Source organism: Capra hircus, chromosome 10, assembly GCF_001704415.2.
Source record: "Capra hircus breed San Clemente chromosome 10, ASM170441v1, whole genome shotgun sequence".
NCBI classification, from domain to species: Eukaryota; Metazoa; Chordata; class Mammalia; order Artiodactyla; family Bovidae; genus Capra; species Capra hircus.
The window spans coordinates 2,192,022-2,212,097 of NC_030817.1; the positions used below are offsets into that span (position 1 = coordinate 2,192,022).

At 49.6% G+C, this 20,076-nt stretch overlaps 1 protein-coding gene across 4 annotated transcripts in view; it reads left to right on the forward strand.

The window, feature by feature from the left end:
* FOXN3 (forkhead box N3) overlaps positions 1-20,076 on the forward strand; it is a 448,726-nt gene that overhangs the window by 239,204 nt on the left and 189,446 nt on the right. For all 4 annotated transcript variants that reach the window (XM_018053854.1, XM_018053856.1, XM_018053855.1 and 1 more), the window contains one exon: positions 11,452-11,588. In XM_018053854.1, coding sequence (XP_017909343.1) covers positions 11,452-11,588 — 137 coding nt within the window. The remainder of the gene's footprint in view (positions 1-11,451; positions 11,589-20,076) is intronic.

The window sequence follows — 20,076 nt, forward strand, 5'->3', positions numbered from 1 at the left end:
TGATGTGCTTCCGAGTCACCCTCCCTTTGGCCTCCCCCAGCCCCCGTGGGAATCAGTGATGGGCGTGGAGGTCGGCATTGCAGTGGGTGGAGGAGAGAGTCCTGAAGGGCAGGGGCTGCCTTCTGCCATCCCACCCCACCCAGCTCCACCCGCCAGGTTTCTCCAGAGGGTGGATTGGTTGTTTTGGTTTTATTTAGGTGTTAATGCAATGAAATGATTGATTGTTCCTGCACTGGTTCAACACACACACACACACACACACACACACACACACACACACACACACACACACACACACACACACACACACACACACACACACACACACACACACACACACACACACACACACACACACACACACACACACACACACACACACCACACACACACACACACACACACACACACACACACACACACACACACACACACACACACACACACACACACACACACACACACACACACACACACACACACTCTGTCCACCTTCTCCTGGAGAGATGAAGCCTTTTCCTGGTGCCTGGAAAGTTTCTTCCCCACCTGTGCCTGCTCTGTTCCCCCATCTCCATGGATGTTTGGGGAAGGGAGAGGGGTTTTCAGAGACAGCGGAGGAACGCTTGTGAAAGAGCCTCACCAGGGAACTCAGGTGTCTGAATACTGCACACGTGACCTGTTCGTCTTGGGTTCCAGCTTCCCAGCTTTTAGACAACGTCTGTAAAATAATAGCAAGATGGTTGCGCGAGTGGACGAGGTCTGTGGATCTGATACTCAGAAGCAGCCTTGTCAGCGAGTTGGAAATAGTCCGTGGCTGTGGGTCAGGGGCTCTGTGTCCGGCATTCGGCACCCGCCAGCTGGGGTGGTGGTGCTGGGGCTGCCCTTCCTGCCTGCAAGACCCCTCCCCAGAGTGAAGCGAGACTGCGACCCACCGGGCCAGGGTCTTGAGAGGGACGCCTGTGCGGCCCAGCTGTGCCATGCCTCTTTCTCCTCTTCCTTCTGCTTTTGGAAAATGAAGTGTTTAGGGAGCCAAGTGGGACATTTAAAACACTGCACGTCATTTGGGAAATCCAAACGTGTGTTCAAAGGAAAAAGGCTTTCCTCTGGAGTAATTGTGTATTTCGTCGTGGGAAATGACCGATGATTTATCTAGAAAAAAATGCCTCGTGATCAGCGTTGCCCTCTTTCTCTCCTCCCCTCTTTCAGGCACCTGGCTGGTTCTTCAGGTCGTTTGCTTAATAGTTTTAAACTTTAACCACCCCCCTCCCTGCCGCCCGAAGCCTCTAGATTATAAATTACAGAATTTTAGAACAGGGGGGCTAGTAAGCATCTTGAAGTGGAATGGTGTCACTTGTTAGGATAACTTTTCTCGGTTTTTTCCGGAATCTCCCAAATTCCCTGGGATGTCCTTTGACGAGGAGGAGAACCAAACTGATTGAGCGCCTTTCTCACGCTGGCGGTGGTGTTAGGCGCGTTCTGCGTGTTATCACCTCTGAGCCCAGGGACGCTGGGAGAGAATAGCTTTACCCCTAGTGTGCAGGTGCAGAGACTGCCCGCCTCAGAGGCCACGTGGTTAGTTCCTGGTGCCGCCACAGCAGGCTGGCGGTGGAGACAAGGTCCACATGAGCGGGCCCCTCTGCTGTGCAGTTGCATTCTAGAATGCTCCCCGGGAGCCCCGGTGTTGCCTCTTGCCCCCTCACCAGTCAGAATCTGCAAGGGGTGTGTGCCTCTCACCTGCCAGACCTCGCAAAGCCAGACCCTGTCCTGGGGCTCTGCTGGGAGAGGGACAGGAAGGCTGGGGGAGCACGGGGGGCACTGGGGGCTCCCGGGGCAGCCTGGGGGGGCGGGAGGGGGCCCTGAGCAGGGAGCCTGGCCCAGGGCGGGTCTACGGGAGGAGCTGGGCTGACAGAATGTGTGTGTGTGTACACCCCGTGTGTGTGTTTGTGTGTGTGTATATACCCTGTGTGTGTGTTTCTGTGTGTGTGTGTACACCCCGTGTGTGTGTGTCTGTGTGTGTGTGTGTATACCCTGTGTGTGTGTGTGTGTGTGTGTGTGTGTGTGTGTGTACCCCATGGGCCGGCTTGTGCGGTCTTTTTTAATTGTGTATTTCTTTTCAAAAATGTCTGCTGAGCTCCTCCTCCACGACAGTTGCCGTCGCAGGTGCTGGAGGCATAGAGGCGGCGAGCTGGGCAGGGCCAGTGCCCATGGCCTGCAGCTGTGCATTGCTGTCTTTTTCTGGAGGTTCTGCAAATCCTAAAACAAAATTGGACCCTGCCTTGTATCCTGCTTACAAGGGTTGTTAAATTGCTTGTTTCAAAATGAGGCACGAGGGACCGCCATTCCTTCGGCCACGGACTTTGGAATGGGCACGTGACCCACCGAAGTCTGGGTCCGAGCCTCTGGTGTGGTGCTGAGGAGGGGTTTGGTGGGAGTGGGGGACATGGGGCTGTGGGGGCATCAGCGCCTGCCCCCCTCGTTTACCCTCCTCATCTCTCCCCGAGGAGCCCAGCAGGACCCAGTTTGTGAGGAGGAGCCCAAGGCAGGACCTGTGGGGGGTGGTCCCTGGGGAGTGGCCCGTGGGGGCTGCACAGGGCCCGGCGGGTGAGCTCGTCGTCCGCGGTGAGCACACCTGGACGTTTCCAGGAGAGGACTTCACGTTTGTCTCCCAGACCAGGGGAAACATTCAGAGTGTTGGGCAGAAAGGCCACTTGATGGGAAGCGTCATCGTCAGGCGCCCCACCTGTAAAGCTCCAAATGTCTTCAGGGCCGACTATGTGGACCCTGTCGATTTCAGTTTCCAGCCTGAGCCAGCATCCCCCACCCCCACCAGAGAGCCTCCCCTCGTCCAAGGCCATCTCCTCCTGCTCATGGCAACTCTGCCCCACCCAGCTTCACCCCCTCAGTCAACCCCGCCCCCAGGGCAGCGTGCAGGGCAGGCCTCCCCCCAGGGGTTGGTAGGGCTACACTCCAAAGGGCAGGGACCTCTCCTGGGCAGCACTGGACTGCCACACGCGCCTGGCACCCAGGGGCATCGGTGCGCAAAGAAGCGACTCGAGACTCAGCAGTGCAGGCCTTCCTCAAGGGCTCCTATCCCTCCTGGCATCACCCCAGTGCCCAGGTTTCTGCTTTGTTCTATTTTGAGCCTTTCACTTCCACCTCTACTATCAGTGGAAAACAACCATCTGTGATTTTTTTTTTTCCCTCCCTTTGGATGAAATTTGCATTACTTCACAGTTTGGCAAGTGCTCTTCCGCTAGGGCAGGGCCTGCTGCTTCTGGAGCCTGGTGTCAAGGAATGGTGGCTATTTAATATTTTACCTTCGTGATCATGAGAGCAGGCTTTGTTGCGCTTTTATTGTGTACCACGCACAGGATTATCTCATTTAATCCTTGCAACAGTCCTGTGAGGCAGTGTAATTACAGCCTTTCCATTTTATAGATGGGGAAACTGAAGCTCAGAGCAGTTACGTCATTTGCCCAGGGCCACACAGCTGGCAAACCCAGCACAGGGCTTGCTCTCGAGTCTCCCTGACTCCAGTGTCTGTGCCAGAGGGGTTATGCGCAGCTCAACAACACGTCCCTCTCCTGCGCGGTAGGCTCACCTGCTGCAGTGAGTGTCCAGACTGCCTCCCGCCCCTCCCTGCAGAGCTCTAGGCTTAGATCTCAGCTGGCAACCCCTCCCCACCTGATCCCCCAGAATGCAGCCCGACTCGCTTAGCCTGGGAAGACTCCCTTTCCTGGTTTTTGGTCCCTAAACTTGTAGGAGCTTTTGAGTCTGACCCTGGGGTTCCAGGGCAGAGCTGCAGGGAGGCAGCAGCCACCCTTGGCCTGTGTTTCTGTGAGCTAATGTCGCGGAAGCACAGCCGTGCCTGGGGTCGCTGCCGTCCTGCAGTGGCGGAGGTGAGTAGTTGCGACAGACACTGCCTGCCTACGAGGACTGAAACGCTTATTTTGATCCTTTAAGAAAATGTTTACCAGTGCCGGCTACAGAGGGATCCGCTGACGGGAAGCCTCTAAAGCCAGGCCACCTCCAGCCCCCCTTTCTGTGTCCGATCTGCCTTTGTGAAGGTTGGGGGCAGTTCGGTGACAGCAGAAGGAAGAGAGTGGCGCGTGTCCTCAGTCAGCAGCCCTTCACCCATGGACGTCTCAGAGGCTCTGTTCACACAGGTCCTCTCCCCCGAGTCGCCCCAGCCCCATCCCATCCGTCTCTGACCTACTTACTCGAATCAAGCCTTTATTTGTCTCTCTTCTTCACCTGCCACGTCTCATCCATCACCGGGTCGTGCCGCTTCTCCCGAGGACTCCCCGAAGCCGCCCTGGCTTCCCTCCCCCATCGCTGCTGCCACCTGGTCCCCTTGGGCTGGGCGAGCCGTCGGGCCTTCCCCGCCCCTTCCCGGGCCCCTCCGCTTCCTTCTGACCGTCACACACGGTGTCACACACGGCATGGGCGAGTCTCCCAACCCGCCGCCCTCTGCCCCCTCACAGCGGGCGTCACAGTCTGTCGAGCTCTGTTGACTTCCTGCCTTCTGCCCCCCCAGGATCCCCCCTTCAAGAGAGCGGTGGCCTCTCTGTGTTGTCTTTGGTAACGTACCCCATGGTGCCTGGCACGCAATGGGTACCATATGGGTGAGGGAGCGGAGGGCAGTGGGCGGCGTGGGGAACACCCACGGAATTGGCACTTCTGAAGCATCCCAAGCGGTTGTTTGGGCCCGACCTGTGCACACTGACATGTTTAAAATGGGTAGCCAGCAGGGACCTACTGTATAGGGCAGGAAACTCTGTCCCATATTGTGTACCCACCTAACTGAGACAAGCGTCTGACAAAGGCACGTGCAGACGTGTGCCTCAGTCGCTGTACTGTGCCCCTGAGCCGAGCGCAGCACTGCCCATCAGCTGTGCTCCGATACAAAGCTGAAACCCGGAGCCGAGCGCAGCACTGCCCGTCAGCCGCGCTCCGATGTAACGCTGAAGTTCACGCAAGGGGACTGATTCAGATCCCCCACACACGTGCATGCAGCCCCCCGGGTCTTGCCTCTTTGGCCCCACCCCCAGCACGGCCCGTCCCCCGTGTGGCGGCCGCGTGTGGGGAGTTCTGGAGGAGGGCTTTCCCCCTCAAAGTGATGCGAAGAAAACAGAAACCCTCCTTCTGGACAATGTTCCCCACCCTCTTTGGACCCAGAGCCCAGTAAGCGTGCCTGCTGAGTTGCTTCCGTCGCGTCCGACTCTTTGCCCGCCAGGCTCCGCTGTCCATTCTCCAGGCAAGAACGCTGCAGTGGGCTGCCTCCTGCCCCCGGGATCGAGCCCGCATCTGGATCGGCAGGCGGGTTCCCGACCGCTACTGCCGCCTGGGAAGCCCGATTAATGTAACTGCACGCCCCATTAACGCAGTGTGGCCCACAGTGTGTAAACCATGTTTAAAGTATGGTCCTTACCTCACTGACGCACAGCCTAGTGAAGCTGGGCAGCCTGACCCGTGCGGGTCTGCTGCGCGGGACACGGGGGAGACATGGGCTGCCGGGGCCGTGCTGGGCCCTGACCTCCAGGGAAAAGCAGGTCGTTTCTTGAAGTCAGGTTGAAGATTTAATTGACGTTTTCCTTCTCTCTCTCCTGTTTTTAACCTTTCTCACTAATCAGTTCTTTCTGCAGTATAGGTTCTTCTGGTCTGCTGTTACGTGCTGATGTTTTTATTGCTAACAAGGGACTGTCTGTCTGTTAATTCTTCAGGTGCTTTTTAATTAAACCAATTTGGCTTCTTCCATATGTTTTTACTCCTTTTTTCCTTTTACTTTGCACATTAGTTTTCTCAAACTATGTGTGTATGTGTTTGTGTGCATAAGAAAGCCCTTCCTTGACAGACTTTTTTTGGTCTTAAATATATATTTTATATAAAATATATATCATATATATAAATGTCTTATAGATATTTATATTTATTTAAATAGCTGTCTGGGGAGGCCTTACAAATAGCTGTGAAAAGAAGAGAGGCGAAAAGCAAAGGAGAAAAGGAAGGATATAAGCATCTGAATGCAGAGTTCCAAAGAAGAGCAAGAAGAGATAAGAAAGCCTTCTTCAGCGATCAATACAAAGAAATAGAGGAAAAGAACAGAATGGGAAAGACTAGAGATCTCTTCTAGAAAATTAGAGATACCAAGGGAACATTTCATGCAAAGATGGGCTCAATAAAGGACAGAAATGGTCTGGACCTAACAGAAGCAGAAGATATTAAGAAGAGGTGGCAAGAATACACAGAAGAACTGTACAAAAAAGATCTTCACGACCCAGATAATCATGATGATGTGATCACTAATCTAGAGCCAGACATCTTGGAATGTGAAGTCAAGTGGGCCTAAGAAAGCATCACTACGAACAAAGCTAGTGGAGGTGATGGAATTCCAGTTGAGCTGTTTCAAATCCTGAAAGATGATGCTGTGAAAGTGCTGCACTCAATATGCCAGCAAATTTGGAAAACTCAGCAGTGGCTGAAGGACTGGAAAAGGTCAGTTTTCATTCCAATCCCAAAGAAAGGCAATGCCAAAGGATGCTCAAACTACTACACAATTGCACTCATCTCACATGCTAGTAAAGTAATGCTCAAAATTCTCCAAGGAAGGCTTCAGCAATACATGAACCGTGAACTTCTTGATGTTCAAGCCGGTTTTAGAAAAGGCAGAGGAACCAGAGATCAAATTGCCAACATCATGGAAAAAGCAAGAGAGTTCCAGAAAAACATCTCTTTCTGCTTTATTGACTATGCCAAAGCCTTTGACTGTGTGGATCACAAGAAACTGTGGAAAATTCTGAAAGAGATGGGAATACCAGACCACCTGACCTGCCTCTTGAGAAATCTGTATGCAGGTCAGGAAGCAACAGTTAGAACTGGACATGGACTGGTTCCAAATAGGAAAAGGAGTCCGTCAAGGCTGTATATTGTCACCCTGCTTATTTAACTTCTATGCAGAGTACATCATGAGAAACACTGGACTGGAAGAAGCACAAGCTGGAATCAAGATTGCCGGGAGAAATATCAATCACCTCAGATATGCAGATGACACCACCCTTATGGCAGAAAGTGAAGAGGAACTAAAAAGCCTCTTGATGAAAGTGAAAGCAGAGAGTGAAGGTTGGCTTAAAGCTCAACATTCAGAAAATGAAGATCATGGCATCCGGTCCCATCACTTCATGGGAAATAGATAGGGAAACAGTGAAAACAGTGTCAGACTTTATTTTTGGGGGCTCCAAAATCACTGCAGATGGTGACTGCAGCCATGAAATTAAAAGACGCTTACTCCTTGGAAGGAAAGTTATGACCAACCTAGATAGCATATTCAAAAGCAGAGACATTACTTTGCCGACTAAGGTCCGTCTAGTCAAGGCTATGGTTTTTCCTGTGGTCATGTATGGATGTGAGAGTTGGACTGTGAAGAAGGCTGAGCGCTGAAGAATTGATGCTTTTGAACTGTGGTGTTGGAGAAGACTCTTGAGAGTCCCTGGGACTGCAAGGAGATCCAACCAGTCCATTCTGAAGGAGATCAGCCCTGGGATTTCTTTGGAAGGAATGATGCTGAAGCTGAAACTCCAGTACTTTGGCCACCTCATGAGAAGAGTTGACTCATTGGAAAAGACTCTGATGCTGGGAGGGATTGGGGGCAGGAGGAGAAGGGGACAACAGAGGATAAGATGGCTGGATGGCATCATGGACTCGATGGACGTGAGTCTGAGTGAACTCTGGGAGTTGGTGATGGACAGGGAGGCCTGGCGTGCTGCGATTCATGGGGTCGCAGAGTCGGACACGACTGAGCAACTGAACTGAGCTGAACTGACTGAACTGATATTTGTATGTTATATTTATAACATAAATTGCATTGATATTTATAAATATCAATATAAATATGTTGCCGCTACGTGCTCAATTGTATCCAGCTCTGTGCGACCCCATGGGCTGTAGCCCACCAGGCTCCTCTGTCCGTGGAATTCTCCAGACAGGAATCCTGGAATGCGTGGAGTGGGACCCTGGAGTGGGTCACCGTTTCTACTCTCGGGATCTTCCCGATCCAGGGATTGAGCCCACGTCTCTTGCATCTGGTGCCCTGGCAGGCAGATTCTTTATCGCTGTAAATATAAATATATTTATAAATACAAATATTTTAAAAGATGTAAATGGACCTATGAATAGAGATCTTTCTTCCCTTATTGTTTTGAATTCCTTAACATTTAATGGTGCACCATCCTCTGTTATGATAAAAAAAAAACATATTCTTAAGATGAGATGCATATAATTCTAAAAACTCTGACCCTCAAACTTACTACGCAACTCTAATCAAATTACATCCTTTTCTCTCCTGTGAGGGGCATTAAATGTAATTTTTCCTGGCTGAATAAACTTGAGCATTCTCTGCTCTGCATATTTCCATGTTAAAAGTTTTCAAGTCAACCTTTTTACTATTCTGAGCTGTTACATGAGACCAAGGAGAATGCTTGCAAATCAGACGGGGGCCCAGTCTCCCCCGGCTCCTGCCAAGCTCTGCCTGTGGCTCTCTCCAGTGGAAAAGCACTGGAGGGGTTCGAGGTTCCTCGGCGTCCCCATGGGTGTGTCCTGAAGACACTTCTTAGGCTTATTTCCTTCCTCTGTGAAAATTCTGCGTATAAGATATTGAAATCAGCGTCTGGTCTGTGGCAATCCATCCCCGTTCCCAGCCCGCTCACTGTAAGATGCAGAACAGATCAACGTAGGGACTGTGGCAGCCCCACGAGCAGGCCTGCAGCAAACAGATGCTGTGAGCACGTGCTGACCAAGCTTGGAGGTGAACCTTAGCCTGATGACCACCGTGCAGAGGCCCGGGCAAAAGGAGGCTTCTGGTGGGGGTCAGACTGGCCTCCAGAGCAGAGGCAGGTAACAAGGAGTGAGGGGTGATGAAGTGAAGGAGGTCTTAGAAAGTGGGAAAGCTCTCCAGAGGGCCCTTGCTGAGCCCGTGCGAAGGCATGGGGCAGACTGCTGCGTGATCCGGCGGCGCCATCCGCTTCCTCCGTGGGACCTTGGTGCTGCTTTCATCTTGGGAAAGTCAGATACGGGAAGCGTTGTCCGGCCAGCTTCACCTCTGTGCTTCTGTTCAAAGAGAATTGTCCTTGGCCCCTTCCACCGTTCACTGAGCGCCTTAACCTTCTCCGCTATCCCCGTCCTGTCTGCCCTCCTAGGCCCCACAGCAGTCTCCTGGGGAGGGGGTGGTCTTTATTTTGTCATTAAGGAAGCCAGGACTTTCTCGGGGGCCCTTATTTACCCAAGGCCACGCAGGAAGCACCTAGCCTTAGGACTGTATTCTTACTGAAGCTCCTCCGACCTCTGGTACCTGGATGGCTTACCTTGTGGACCGCCTCTGCCACCCCAGTCCTGCGGTGTTTTTCCCTTTTTCTTTTGGTAAATGATAGTGTAATATAATCCACAAGGTACTAAGGGTCAGAGAAACCGCTTTCTTGGCTCATTGTTATTTCCCTTCATTTCTTTGTCATATTTCTATCCCCTGTAAGATTAAACGGCTCCGCCCTGAAAACCACCTTGATGAAAACAAAAGCTCCCATGTGGTTCCCAGAACCGAGATAATCTCCCTTCAGAAATGTCTGGGTTGCGCGTGGGCCCTGGCCCTCCAGCCAGTGGTCCCGGGCCTTGTCTTCAAGGGGATCAGAAAGGCAGTCCCCTGCTCTACAGCTTGTTTTCTGAGGACAGGATGGAAGGGCCAGGTGTGGTCTTTTGGTGGCCTGCCTGCTTTACCCGGGAAGTGTCATAACTCAGAAGTGAACTCTTCTGGGCTTGAAAATGTGTGCATGAAAGGGAAGGGCCATGTAAGGACACTGAATTTTCCAAAGTTGAAATCATTCATGTCTTTAAACATCCGACTGATTAAACTGGGGACTTTGCTGTTTAGCCCAGGCAGGCTGGCCCGACTGGGACAGTGTTTGGGGGTGGGGGTGGGGGGTCAGGCCTGCAACTGTGATGAGGGTGATTGGAGGATTGAGCCCCTGACCTTGCCTTTGAGCAGCTCCCCGTGCTCAGCACACTGGTGCTGTTGGGCATAAAGAACTTGAATGGGTTCTGCGACTATGTTGGTAAGTAAACTGGTTTGATGACTGAACTACACACTTTTTAAAGTTCTTTAAAGATTTTGGGAATAACTTATTTTTAGTTCTCCTTCTAAGGGATTTTCTTGGGCTTTTTTTGCTCCTGCCTAATAGCTAAACGATTTTCTTGTTTGCTTTCTACATCTTTCTGTAGTACAATAGTTGTGAAAATTAGAGGGTCCGTTGGCTGGAACCGTGGGGCGGGTGTGGGTTTATATAATTTGACTTCTTTTCTCTCCAAATCAGTAAACATTTACACATGACCTTATCAAACAGCTTGGGTACATTTGGTCGCTTGAAAGGGGAGCAGCCAGTTCCAGCGGGTAATAGAGGCAGGACTTCCGTGCGTTTATAAGATGCTGGGCTCAGAACGAAGCCTCCAACTGAGAGTGGGCCTCAGACTAAGTCCTCGCTTTCTGTGGAACCAGTTTGAGAAGATTTGGATTTTTATAAAGTTTTTGACTTCTGAAGATTGAGGTCTGGATCCAGAACTGAGAAATCCAAAAAAACAAACACTGGATTCTGGCTAAAGGCTGACCACGGCTGCCTGAGGTCTTTTTGTCTCCTGGGCACGGTCATTACGGAATTCCATCTGAAGCTTAAACGTCATTCTTTTGTAAGCAGGAAGAAAACAAGTGGATTACTTTTCTGTTTTCGTGAAGTGGCAGCAATGTAATATGGTTTGAAAACCTAGCTCTTGAATTTTCAAAGCAGAAGCGGAGTTTTAAGAGTGTTTCTACCCTCTGTTTTTCCCTCAACCCTTGATAGCTGACAAATTTGAAACTCACTTTTTTAAAGAGAATACATGTTTTTCAAAGTTGACACTGAAAAATAATAAGGTAACTGAGGGTTTTGGTATGTAGGGTATGAAAATGACAATATTGTTGTAGCAACCTCCCCTGGAAATAACATATTCATTTTGTCAGACTTAATGTGAGTACACGGAAGCGCATGCATGGTGTTTAAAGGTCAGGAGTACTGTAGCTAAGGTTGGCAGACAGCTAGCAGAGAATAAGAGCTTTAAAAAACCTAAGGTTCCTCTGGTGAGAGCTGTACATCCGCGTGTGCCGTGCTTAGTCGCCCAGTGGTATCTGCCTGTGTGACCCCGTGGGCTGCAGCCCGCCAGGCTCCTCTGTCCATGGGGTTCTCCAGGCAAGGATCCTGGAGTGGGCTGCCATGCCCTCCTCCAGGGGGTCTTCCCCACCCAGGGATCGAACCCAGGTTTCCCCCGGTGCAAGAGGATTCTTTACCATCTGAGCCCCCAGGGAAGCCCACATCTGCTTACTGCACACTAGTTGCTGTCTCTGTATTAATAACTTTTTTACTTTGACTTTCTTTGCAGAGCATCGGGAAAGGGTCACTGTGGTGCATAGACCCAGAGTATAGACAAAATCTAATTCAGGCTTTGAAAAAGACACCTTACCACCCACACTCGAATGTGTTCAACACACCTCCCGCCTCTCCTCAGGCATATCAAAGGTAAGCCGTTCAGACTTCTCTTTTCAAGTTCCTTCTGTTTGTTTTTTTTTGTTTTGTTTTTTGGACTACTGAAGTTGTATTATTTTGGCAGAGACAGGCACTGAAACTAATAGGCTCTGTGACTTTAAAAATAACTGGGAAATGAGAAAGAAGTTAAGTGTTCTTGGAGGCATTACCCGTTGTTGTCTTTTCTGCAAACCTTACCGCGTCTGCTGCTTGGGAGGAACGCGTCTCCTGGAAGGCTCCGTGGTGGGTGAAATAACGTCTCCCTGGGCAGAGACGTTTGCACAGGAAAGATGACCGCCTTAACATCTGAGTATGGGGTGGTTTGTAGGGGTGGGCGTCCAGGAATGAGCTGGGTGCGCGGCCTCTGCCTCCCCGTCCGCTGAGGGAGAGTGTCTGCAGGTGTTGGAGGGAAGGGCGCCCTGAGTTGTTGCCATCCCCCGTCTCCATGTGGACGGTGCTCCGGGGCGATGGCTTTGTTTTGGTTCCATGGTGTTTGCCTCTTCTGGGAAAACAGCAAAGGGCCGTAGAGACTTGGATTGCTCCTCGCATGCGCCTTTGTTTTCAGGCACTGAGGTCATGGTGCCCTTTTTACAGAGAGAGAATAGGAGGGGAGGTTATGCGACCTGTCACTTAAAAAAAAAATTGGTTAATGTTAGAGTCTATAAAAGTAGCCATATAACATGGAGCCAGGTTTTAAAATGGGTCTTCTCTTGCCTGGTGCTCGGATTAGACGTCTGTCCCTCAGTACTGCCGAAAGTGTTTTGTTTTTTTTCTTCGTTGGGTAGAGATCTTTCCCTTGTCACCACCCAGTTAGGAGACTTGAGCCTCAGGCTCCACATTTGTCCCCGGGAGGAACGGCGTGAATTCGTAGATGGCCGTGGTTTCACAGCCAGCGTTGGTACAGACTCTTTCCCGGGACTGAGGGAGCACAGAGGGGTCCCAGGAAACAGCCTTGATGAAGTTCTTGTGCGTCCCGGTTGAGAAGCATTCCATCACAGGCCCTGGACGATCAGTCGTCAGCAAGAGATGGAGAGGAACAGCTGGGCCCTCTGAGAAGACCGCTGTATGTCTGCCTTTGCTAGGCGATTAGCATGATGGTAGCCATGGCAACTGCAGCGTCTCCATAGCAACGCGTAGCTGAGACAGGTGCAGTTGCATCACAAGGCTGTTTGTTGCCTGGCAAAAGGACAGGCCATTAGTACTTAGATATACGCTGTTGCCTTAGAAACAAATAACCCTACATAGCAACTACAGTTGGTTTGAAAGATTTGGGGGGGAAGAAAAAAGGTTGTAGCAGCTTTTGTCTCTGTTCATGAAAATCCATGGAAGCATACTTTATTGGAAATGACAACTTGAGGTCACGTAGCTGTAGGAGATGAAATGGGATTTTCCAAACCAGCCCAGCCAACACCGTAGAAATGTCCAGAAGGGCAGAGCCATATGCTTGGTTTTTTGCCTTGTGGCCATAGCCGCGCCTAAAATGGGAGGAAACTGGGATTGGAGTGGAGACTGGCCTGATACACGGAGGTTCGTGGGGGAGGGGATGGCCCTCATTATTGGAATAAGTCCCAGATCCTCCTACCTTTTGTCATTCTGCTCCCCTCACCCTCCAAATCCCCAGAGCAAACCCTTCTCTTTGCTCCCAGTTTGCACCTCGGAAGTATTTAGTATCCTTTTGCTTCTAAGAAGTTAGGAACATAAGTGCTATTCTCTGGGTCATATCGTTGGTTCATTTAGACCAGTATTTTGTTGCCAAACGCGACCCCAGGGGAAGCACAGTAATTATTGAATAATTTGGAGGATTATGGTAGAGCTCTAGGGGTTACAAGAGGAATGCACACTCGGGAAAGAGGCTTTACACGCTGGCCTACGCTTAATGACTCCATTTGATTTTTTAACATAGGCGTAAAAACGCAGACCAACTGGAATGGTGTGATGAAGATAATTTCCAAACAAAAACGTGCCGGATACCCGCCCGTCACATCCAGTTCCTCTTCTCCCAGATAACTGAGGGGGAGAAGAGTTTCCATCTTTACCCAGGCCAGGGCTTAGATTTCAGCTTCATAAAGGTTCCCAGCTGTGGGGTGAGAAGACATACCAGGCTCTAGCCTGCCTCTTCCCTGTCTTAACACTGTAAGAACAAGTCACTTTCTCTTTCCCGGGGACTGCGGTCCCTTCATCTGACAGCTTAGAGCTGGCTCCGCTGTCCTCTAGTGTGGAAAGCTGTGCTAAGGGACCAGAGTGCTGGATGGTTGGACAACATCTGACATCCAACAGCTGATGGAGATGTGTTCGGTTCCGTTTTAAAGCCTTCAGGCCACTTGCAGACGTGACTTAGGGAAGATGGAAGAGGGACAAAGTGAGTATTAAACGGGCCACGCACAACGGCCTGACACAGTCTGGCTGGGTCCTCTGTGACGCAGGGGACCTGTCCACCCTGCACGACTGCTGTGCGGGACACCTGGCAAGCACCTGGATTTCACGGAGCTGGTCCTTAGCATCTGAAGTGGCGGTTGTACTAGATGGGCGGCTACCACTAGGATTCGGAGGTGCGCTGGGCAAGGAGTGCTCTAAGCAAGCAGCAGGTGGCTGGAGACTGCAGGGAAGAGGAGCGTCTGAAAACACTGCCCGCACACCTCGCCCTTGCCCAGAGGGAGTGCCGAGCATCGCCGCGCCGAGCCTCGTGGCCCTGTCTGCCAGCGCCCAGTCTCGGGTGCCCGTGAGAAGCGCCGCCCTGGCCTCTGCCTTCGTCGCCGGGGTGTGGCGCCTGCCCCTGCTGTGTGCTGCATCTGCGTTTCCCCTGTGTGTAAGGACGTCGGTTATCCTGGATTCGGGGACCCTCTTTTCAGTATGGTGCAAGTGTTACAGCTCCGATGACTCTGTTCCCGAATAGGGTCACCTTTTCAGGTGCTCGGAACCCCCAGCGTGAAACTCTTCTGTGTGGTGGGGGTTGAATACACAGATCGCCCCCTAACAGCTCTTAAGTAAGGCATCTCACCGATAAAAATACGGAAAAGCAGAAAGTTAAGGAAGTGTTCAGAAAACAAGAATGTCATAGGTCTACCCGAATTTGCCCCAGTGGCCAAAGCTGAGACAATTCAGACCACAAATAAATAGCATAGCACTGGGGTTTCAACTCCAGATATAAACTCCATATCTGTGAATCCACACTGATACAAATAAATGCTCAAATAAATAAACGAGTTCAGTTCAGTTCAGTTGCTCAGTCGTGTCCGACTCTTTGCGACCCCATGAATCGCAGCACGCCAGGCCTCTCACGTCCATCGAGTCAGTGATGCCATCCAGCCATCTCCTCCTTGGTCATCCCCTTCTCCTCCTGCCCGCAATCCCTCCCAGCAACAGAGTCTTTTCCAATGAGTCAACTCTTCGCATGAGGTGGCCAAAGTACTGGAGTTTTAGCTTCAGCATCATTCCCTCCAAAGAAATCCCAGGACTGATCTCCTTTAGAATGGACTGGTTGGATCTCCTTGCAGTCCAAGGGACTCTTAGGAGTCTTCTCCAACACCACAGTTCAAAAGCATCAATTCTTCGGCACTCAGCTTTCTTCACAGTTCAGCTCTCACATCCATACATGACCACAGGAAAAACCATAGCCTTGACCAGATGGACCTTTGTTGGCAAAGTAATGTCGCTGCTTTTCAATAGGCTATCTAGTTTGGTCATAACTTTTCTTCCAAGGAGTAAGCATCTTAATTTCATGGCTGCAGTCACCATCTGCGGTGATTTTGGAGCCCCCAAAAATAAAGTCTGACACTGTTTCCACTGTTTCTCTATCTATTTCCCATGAACTGACAGGACCAGATGCCATGATCTTCATTTTCTGAATGTTGAGCTTGAAGCCAACTTTTTCACTCTCCTCTTTCACTTTCATCAAGAGGCTTTTCAGTTCCACTTCACTTTCTGCCATAAGGGTGCTGTCATCTGCATATCTGAGGTGATTGATATTTCTCCCGGCAATCTTGATTCCAGCTTGTGTTTCTTCCAGTCCAGCATTTCTCACGATGTACTCTGCATAGAAGTTAAATAAGCAGGGTGACAATATACAGCCTTGATGTACTCCTTTTCCTGTTTGGAACCAGTCTGTTGTTCCATGTCCAGTTCTAACTGTTGCTTCCTGACCTGCATACAGGTTTCTCAAGAGGCAGGTCAGGTGGTCTGGTATTCCCATCTCTTTCAGAATTTCCCACAGTTTATTGTGATCCACACAGTCAAAGGCTTTGGCATAGTCAAGGCAGAAGTAGATGCTTTTCTGGAACTCTCTAGCTTTTTCCATGATCCAGCAGGTGTTGGCAATTTGATCTCTGGTTCCTCTGCCTTTTCTAAAACCAGCTTGGCTTGGAGAATTTTGAGCATTACTTACTAGTGTGTGCGATGAGGGCAGTTGTGCGGTAGTTTGAGCATTCTTTGGCATTGCCTTTCTTTGGAATTGGAATGAAAACTGACCTTTTCCAGTCCTGTGGCCACTGCTGAGTTTTCCAAATTTGCTGGCATATTGAGTGCAGCACTTTCACAGCATCATCTTGCAGATTTTGAAATAACTCAACTGGAATTCCATCACCTCCACTAGCTTTGTTCATAGTAATGCTTTCTAAGGCCCACTTGACTTCACAGTCCAGGATGTCTGGCTCTAGATGAGTGATCACACCATCGTGATTATTTGGATCGTGAAGATCTTTTTTGTACAGTTCTTCTGTGTATTCTTGCCACCTCTTCTTAGTATCTTCTGCTTCTGTTAGGTCCATACCATTTCTGTCCTTTATCGAGCCCATCTTTGCATGAAATGTTCCCTTGGTATCTCTAATTTTTTTGAAGAGATCTCTAGTCTTTCCCAATCTGTTGTTTTCTTCTATTTCTTTGCCTTGATCGCTGAGGAAGGCTTTCTTATCTCTTCTTGATATTCTTATGAGAGTAGAGACAAATTTCCCTTATGGAAGAATTGTAAATAATTTATGTAGATATTTGTCTGTTCAAGGAATTGGAGTTTGACTCCCTACCTTTTGAGTGGCTGCCCTTGATGACTTACTTCCAAAGAGCAGTGCATGGAAATGGTGGTAAGAAAGCCTGGCAGTTGCTACCCTGGCCAGGTGATCAAAGCTAACGCCATCTGTGATGTGAAGCTGACAACCTGTGCCTTTCATACAATGTCGAGAAATTGTCGCTCCACGTTTGTTGTCCCCCTCCTCAGAGCCCATAGCTCCAGTGTAATCTGAGAAAGATACCAGACAGGGTTTTGTCCTGAAGGGGGAGGGAGTGGAGACATCCTTCAGAATACCCGATCAGCTGGCTTCACAGCTGTCAACCATCGAAAACAAGGAAAGTCTGAGAGAAGCTGCTACAGGTCAGAGGAGGCCACGAAGACATGGGATCTCTTGGACAGGTTCCTGGGCTTCCCAGGGGCACAGGTGGTAAAGAACCTGCCTGCCAATGCAGGAGAGATAAGAGACGTGGGTTCGATCCCTGGGTCAGGAAGATCCCCTGGAGGAGGGCATGGCAACCCACTCCAGTGTTCTTGCCTGGAGAATTCCTTGGAAGAGGAACCTGGGGGTTACAGTCCACAGAGTCAGAAAGAGTTGGGCATTGCTAAGGATAGTTTCCTGGAACGGAAAAAAAAGGCATTAGGGTAAAACTAGTTAAATAGTAATAACGCGTGCAGCCCAGCTCAGTCACTCAGGCGTGTCCGACTCTGCGACCCCATGGACTGCAGCACGCCTGGCCTCTCTGTCCATCCCCAACTCCCGGAGCTTGTTCAAACTCACGTCCATCGAGTTGGTGATGCCATACAGCCATCTCATCCTCTGTCGTCCCCTTCTCCTCCCGCCTTCAATCTTTCCCAGCATCAGGATCTTTTCCAGTGAGTCAGCTCTTGGAAAAGTATTGGCGTTTCCGCATCAGTCCTTCCGATGAATATTCAGAGCTGATTTCCTTTAGGATGGACTGGTTGGGTCTCCTTGCAGTAACAGTAACATATCAGTGTTGGTTCCTCAGTTGTAACAAGTGTACCACAGTAACCTAAGGTGTTAACTTCCGGCAAACTGAGTGTAGGGTCTAAGAGAACTCTGCTGTCTCTGCAGTTTTTGTCAAAGAAAAAGCAGTCCCCAGTGCACAGACTGGTTGAGCAGGTCAGTTTTGTGTCCATGTCCTTTTCGTCGCGATGGACAGTAGAAGGCACAGCAGTTCGCCTGACCGATATGGAGTAACTGTTACCGTCTTGACAAGACCTCTGGAGAGCTGACAGCAGGGGCTTGGCTTCCACCTCATCCTGCCCAGCATCTCCTGAGCTGCCCGACGGGCTTCTCTGTAGGTTCTCGGGACTTTATTGCCATGGATGGTCCTCAGCTGTGCTTGGAAAGGGTCCCCGAGGCCAAGCTGCCCACACAGATGAGCTTGCCCTCCTTCCCTGGCTTTCGCCAGTGTGATGCTCAGACTCTAGACCGGAAAGAGGAGGGGAGACGGTGCGTTTGGGTCTCTTGCTTCACGCTTCTTTCAGAAAGTCTTATCTATTTTCGTGGTTTTGTTGCCTCTGCCCCTGCTTCACTCAATAAACAAGGATTTCTTGTTAAAGAATATGCATATTTTAATGCTTTTGATATGAAGATCGCCAAATTGCCTTCTGATGTTAGACTCTGTTCCAGTCTACACTCCCGCCAACTTTTTAGGACTTTTCCCCATTGCTAATCTTTCTCCACGCCCGATGGTTGGATAAACAGTTCCCCAGTGGGTGACCTCGATCTTATGACTTTGTTTCTTTAGAGTGCAGGGCCCTTGAACTTTACAGTACTCATTCATGCCTTGTAAATAGTGGATGTTCCATAGCAGTGTTTATGACAACAGAGTGTCTTCAGAAGTTATCTGTAGGACCTGATGTAGCATCTTCTCTGCAATTAGGGACCCATCCAGAATGAGGTTACAGAAAAAGAAAAAAAAAGTTTTAATCATCTCTCACCATAGGTGGGAACAGGTTTTACAGTGAATCAAACCATATGGTTGGTAGAGTTTCCTGGATGATTTTTTTATTTTTTTTTCAGAGAAAGGAAATTTAATAAACTATGCCTAATTTGAGAGCCAGAGCTACTGTAGGTTTATGCTTCCTTGATACATCCAAGGGAACCTGAGCATCTTATATGCCCGTGGTCCACATGATGGGCCAGCCATGGTTGGGCTGTAGATGAACGAAAGCCCCTATTGAGGGGACTGCTGTTCCCCAATGCACCTTTCATTTTCTGTTTAATATCTTCACTTTAAAAATAATGACAGCGAATTTTATGTTCTGTGTAAAGTGTTACAGCCTCTGTAACATGTACAGAGTTACAGAAACCTACAAGACACGCAGGTGGCTCAGTGGTAAAGAATCCACCTGCAGTGCAGGAGACTCGGGAGTCGTGGGTTCCGTCCCCCCCCCCCCCCCGCCCCCGTCAGGAAGATCCCCTGGGGGAGGAAATGGCAAGAACAGGGCGTGTTCTCCTCATGGTCAAGAGAATCCCATGGACAGAGGAGCCTGGCAGAGTCAACTTAGCTCCTGAGCACGCACGAGACTTTTATTTGCTGATCTAGGTCTGAAGGTTTTTTTCTGGATGACTTTAAAGTTTACGGGATCAAAACATTCCAAGGAAGTTTTGACTGCTCTCACCTAATTTTTTATTAAATAAAGAAAATTCCGAACATTTGAGCTTATAATTTAACTCCTTAAGTTTCTTTTTGCTTCTTCAGAACAGTTAAATGAGCCGCATAAGATATGTTATGGCCTCTCCAAAGATTTTGGCCTTTTGGATACTGAGGGTCTTAATGAAAATGGCTGGTTTTAGTGCTGACTCAGCAAAAAGATGATTTTTTTTTTTTTTTTTTCCTTTCTTTCTTTCTTTTTTTTAAAATCCTGCCTGCTGCCCGATTCGTGTGCTTTGATTCTTTATAATCTTTAAAAAAATGCCCACGTAGCAGAGTAACTCTGCTAAGGACATAGAAGCTGTAGAGAGCGCTCAGTGTGTCTGGATCAGGGGTGTCATCAGTGACTCTTCACCAGGTCCGGAAGCCTTGGCTGAAGGAAGGGCTGGTGATGCCAGACGGGGGATGGCCCTGCGGGGGGGGGTGGGGAAGGGAAGGTGTTTAGGGAACTCATCCTTTTAGACAATTAGAAGATTAGAAAATCCTTAGAATGTTAAGCTTATTAACATGCCCATGTTAATTCCCTCACTAAAATGCTGAAATTGCATGCAGCAAGGAATAGCTTATTCATTGCTTGGAGAACATCCAGTAATTTTTTAGCTTATAAGACATCTTTCATTCCAGTTATTCGAAGTGATGTGCTTTTGATTGTTGGCGGAACTGCAAAGCCACAAAATAAAATCCGTGTTAACTGTATTGAAGGCGTTTAATTGTTAGATGGTTGTGTCATTTCGACTTTTAATTCAGTCAAGCATGAGGAGTGAATGGAGAGTTTGGATTAGTAGCGTCATTATTGCACATT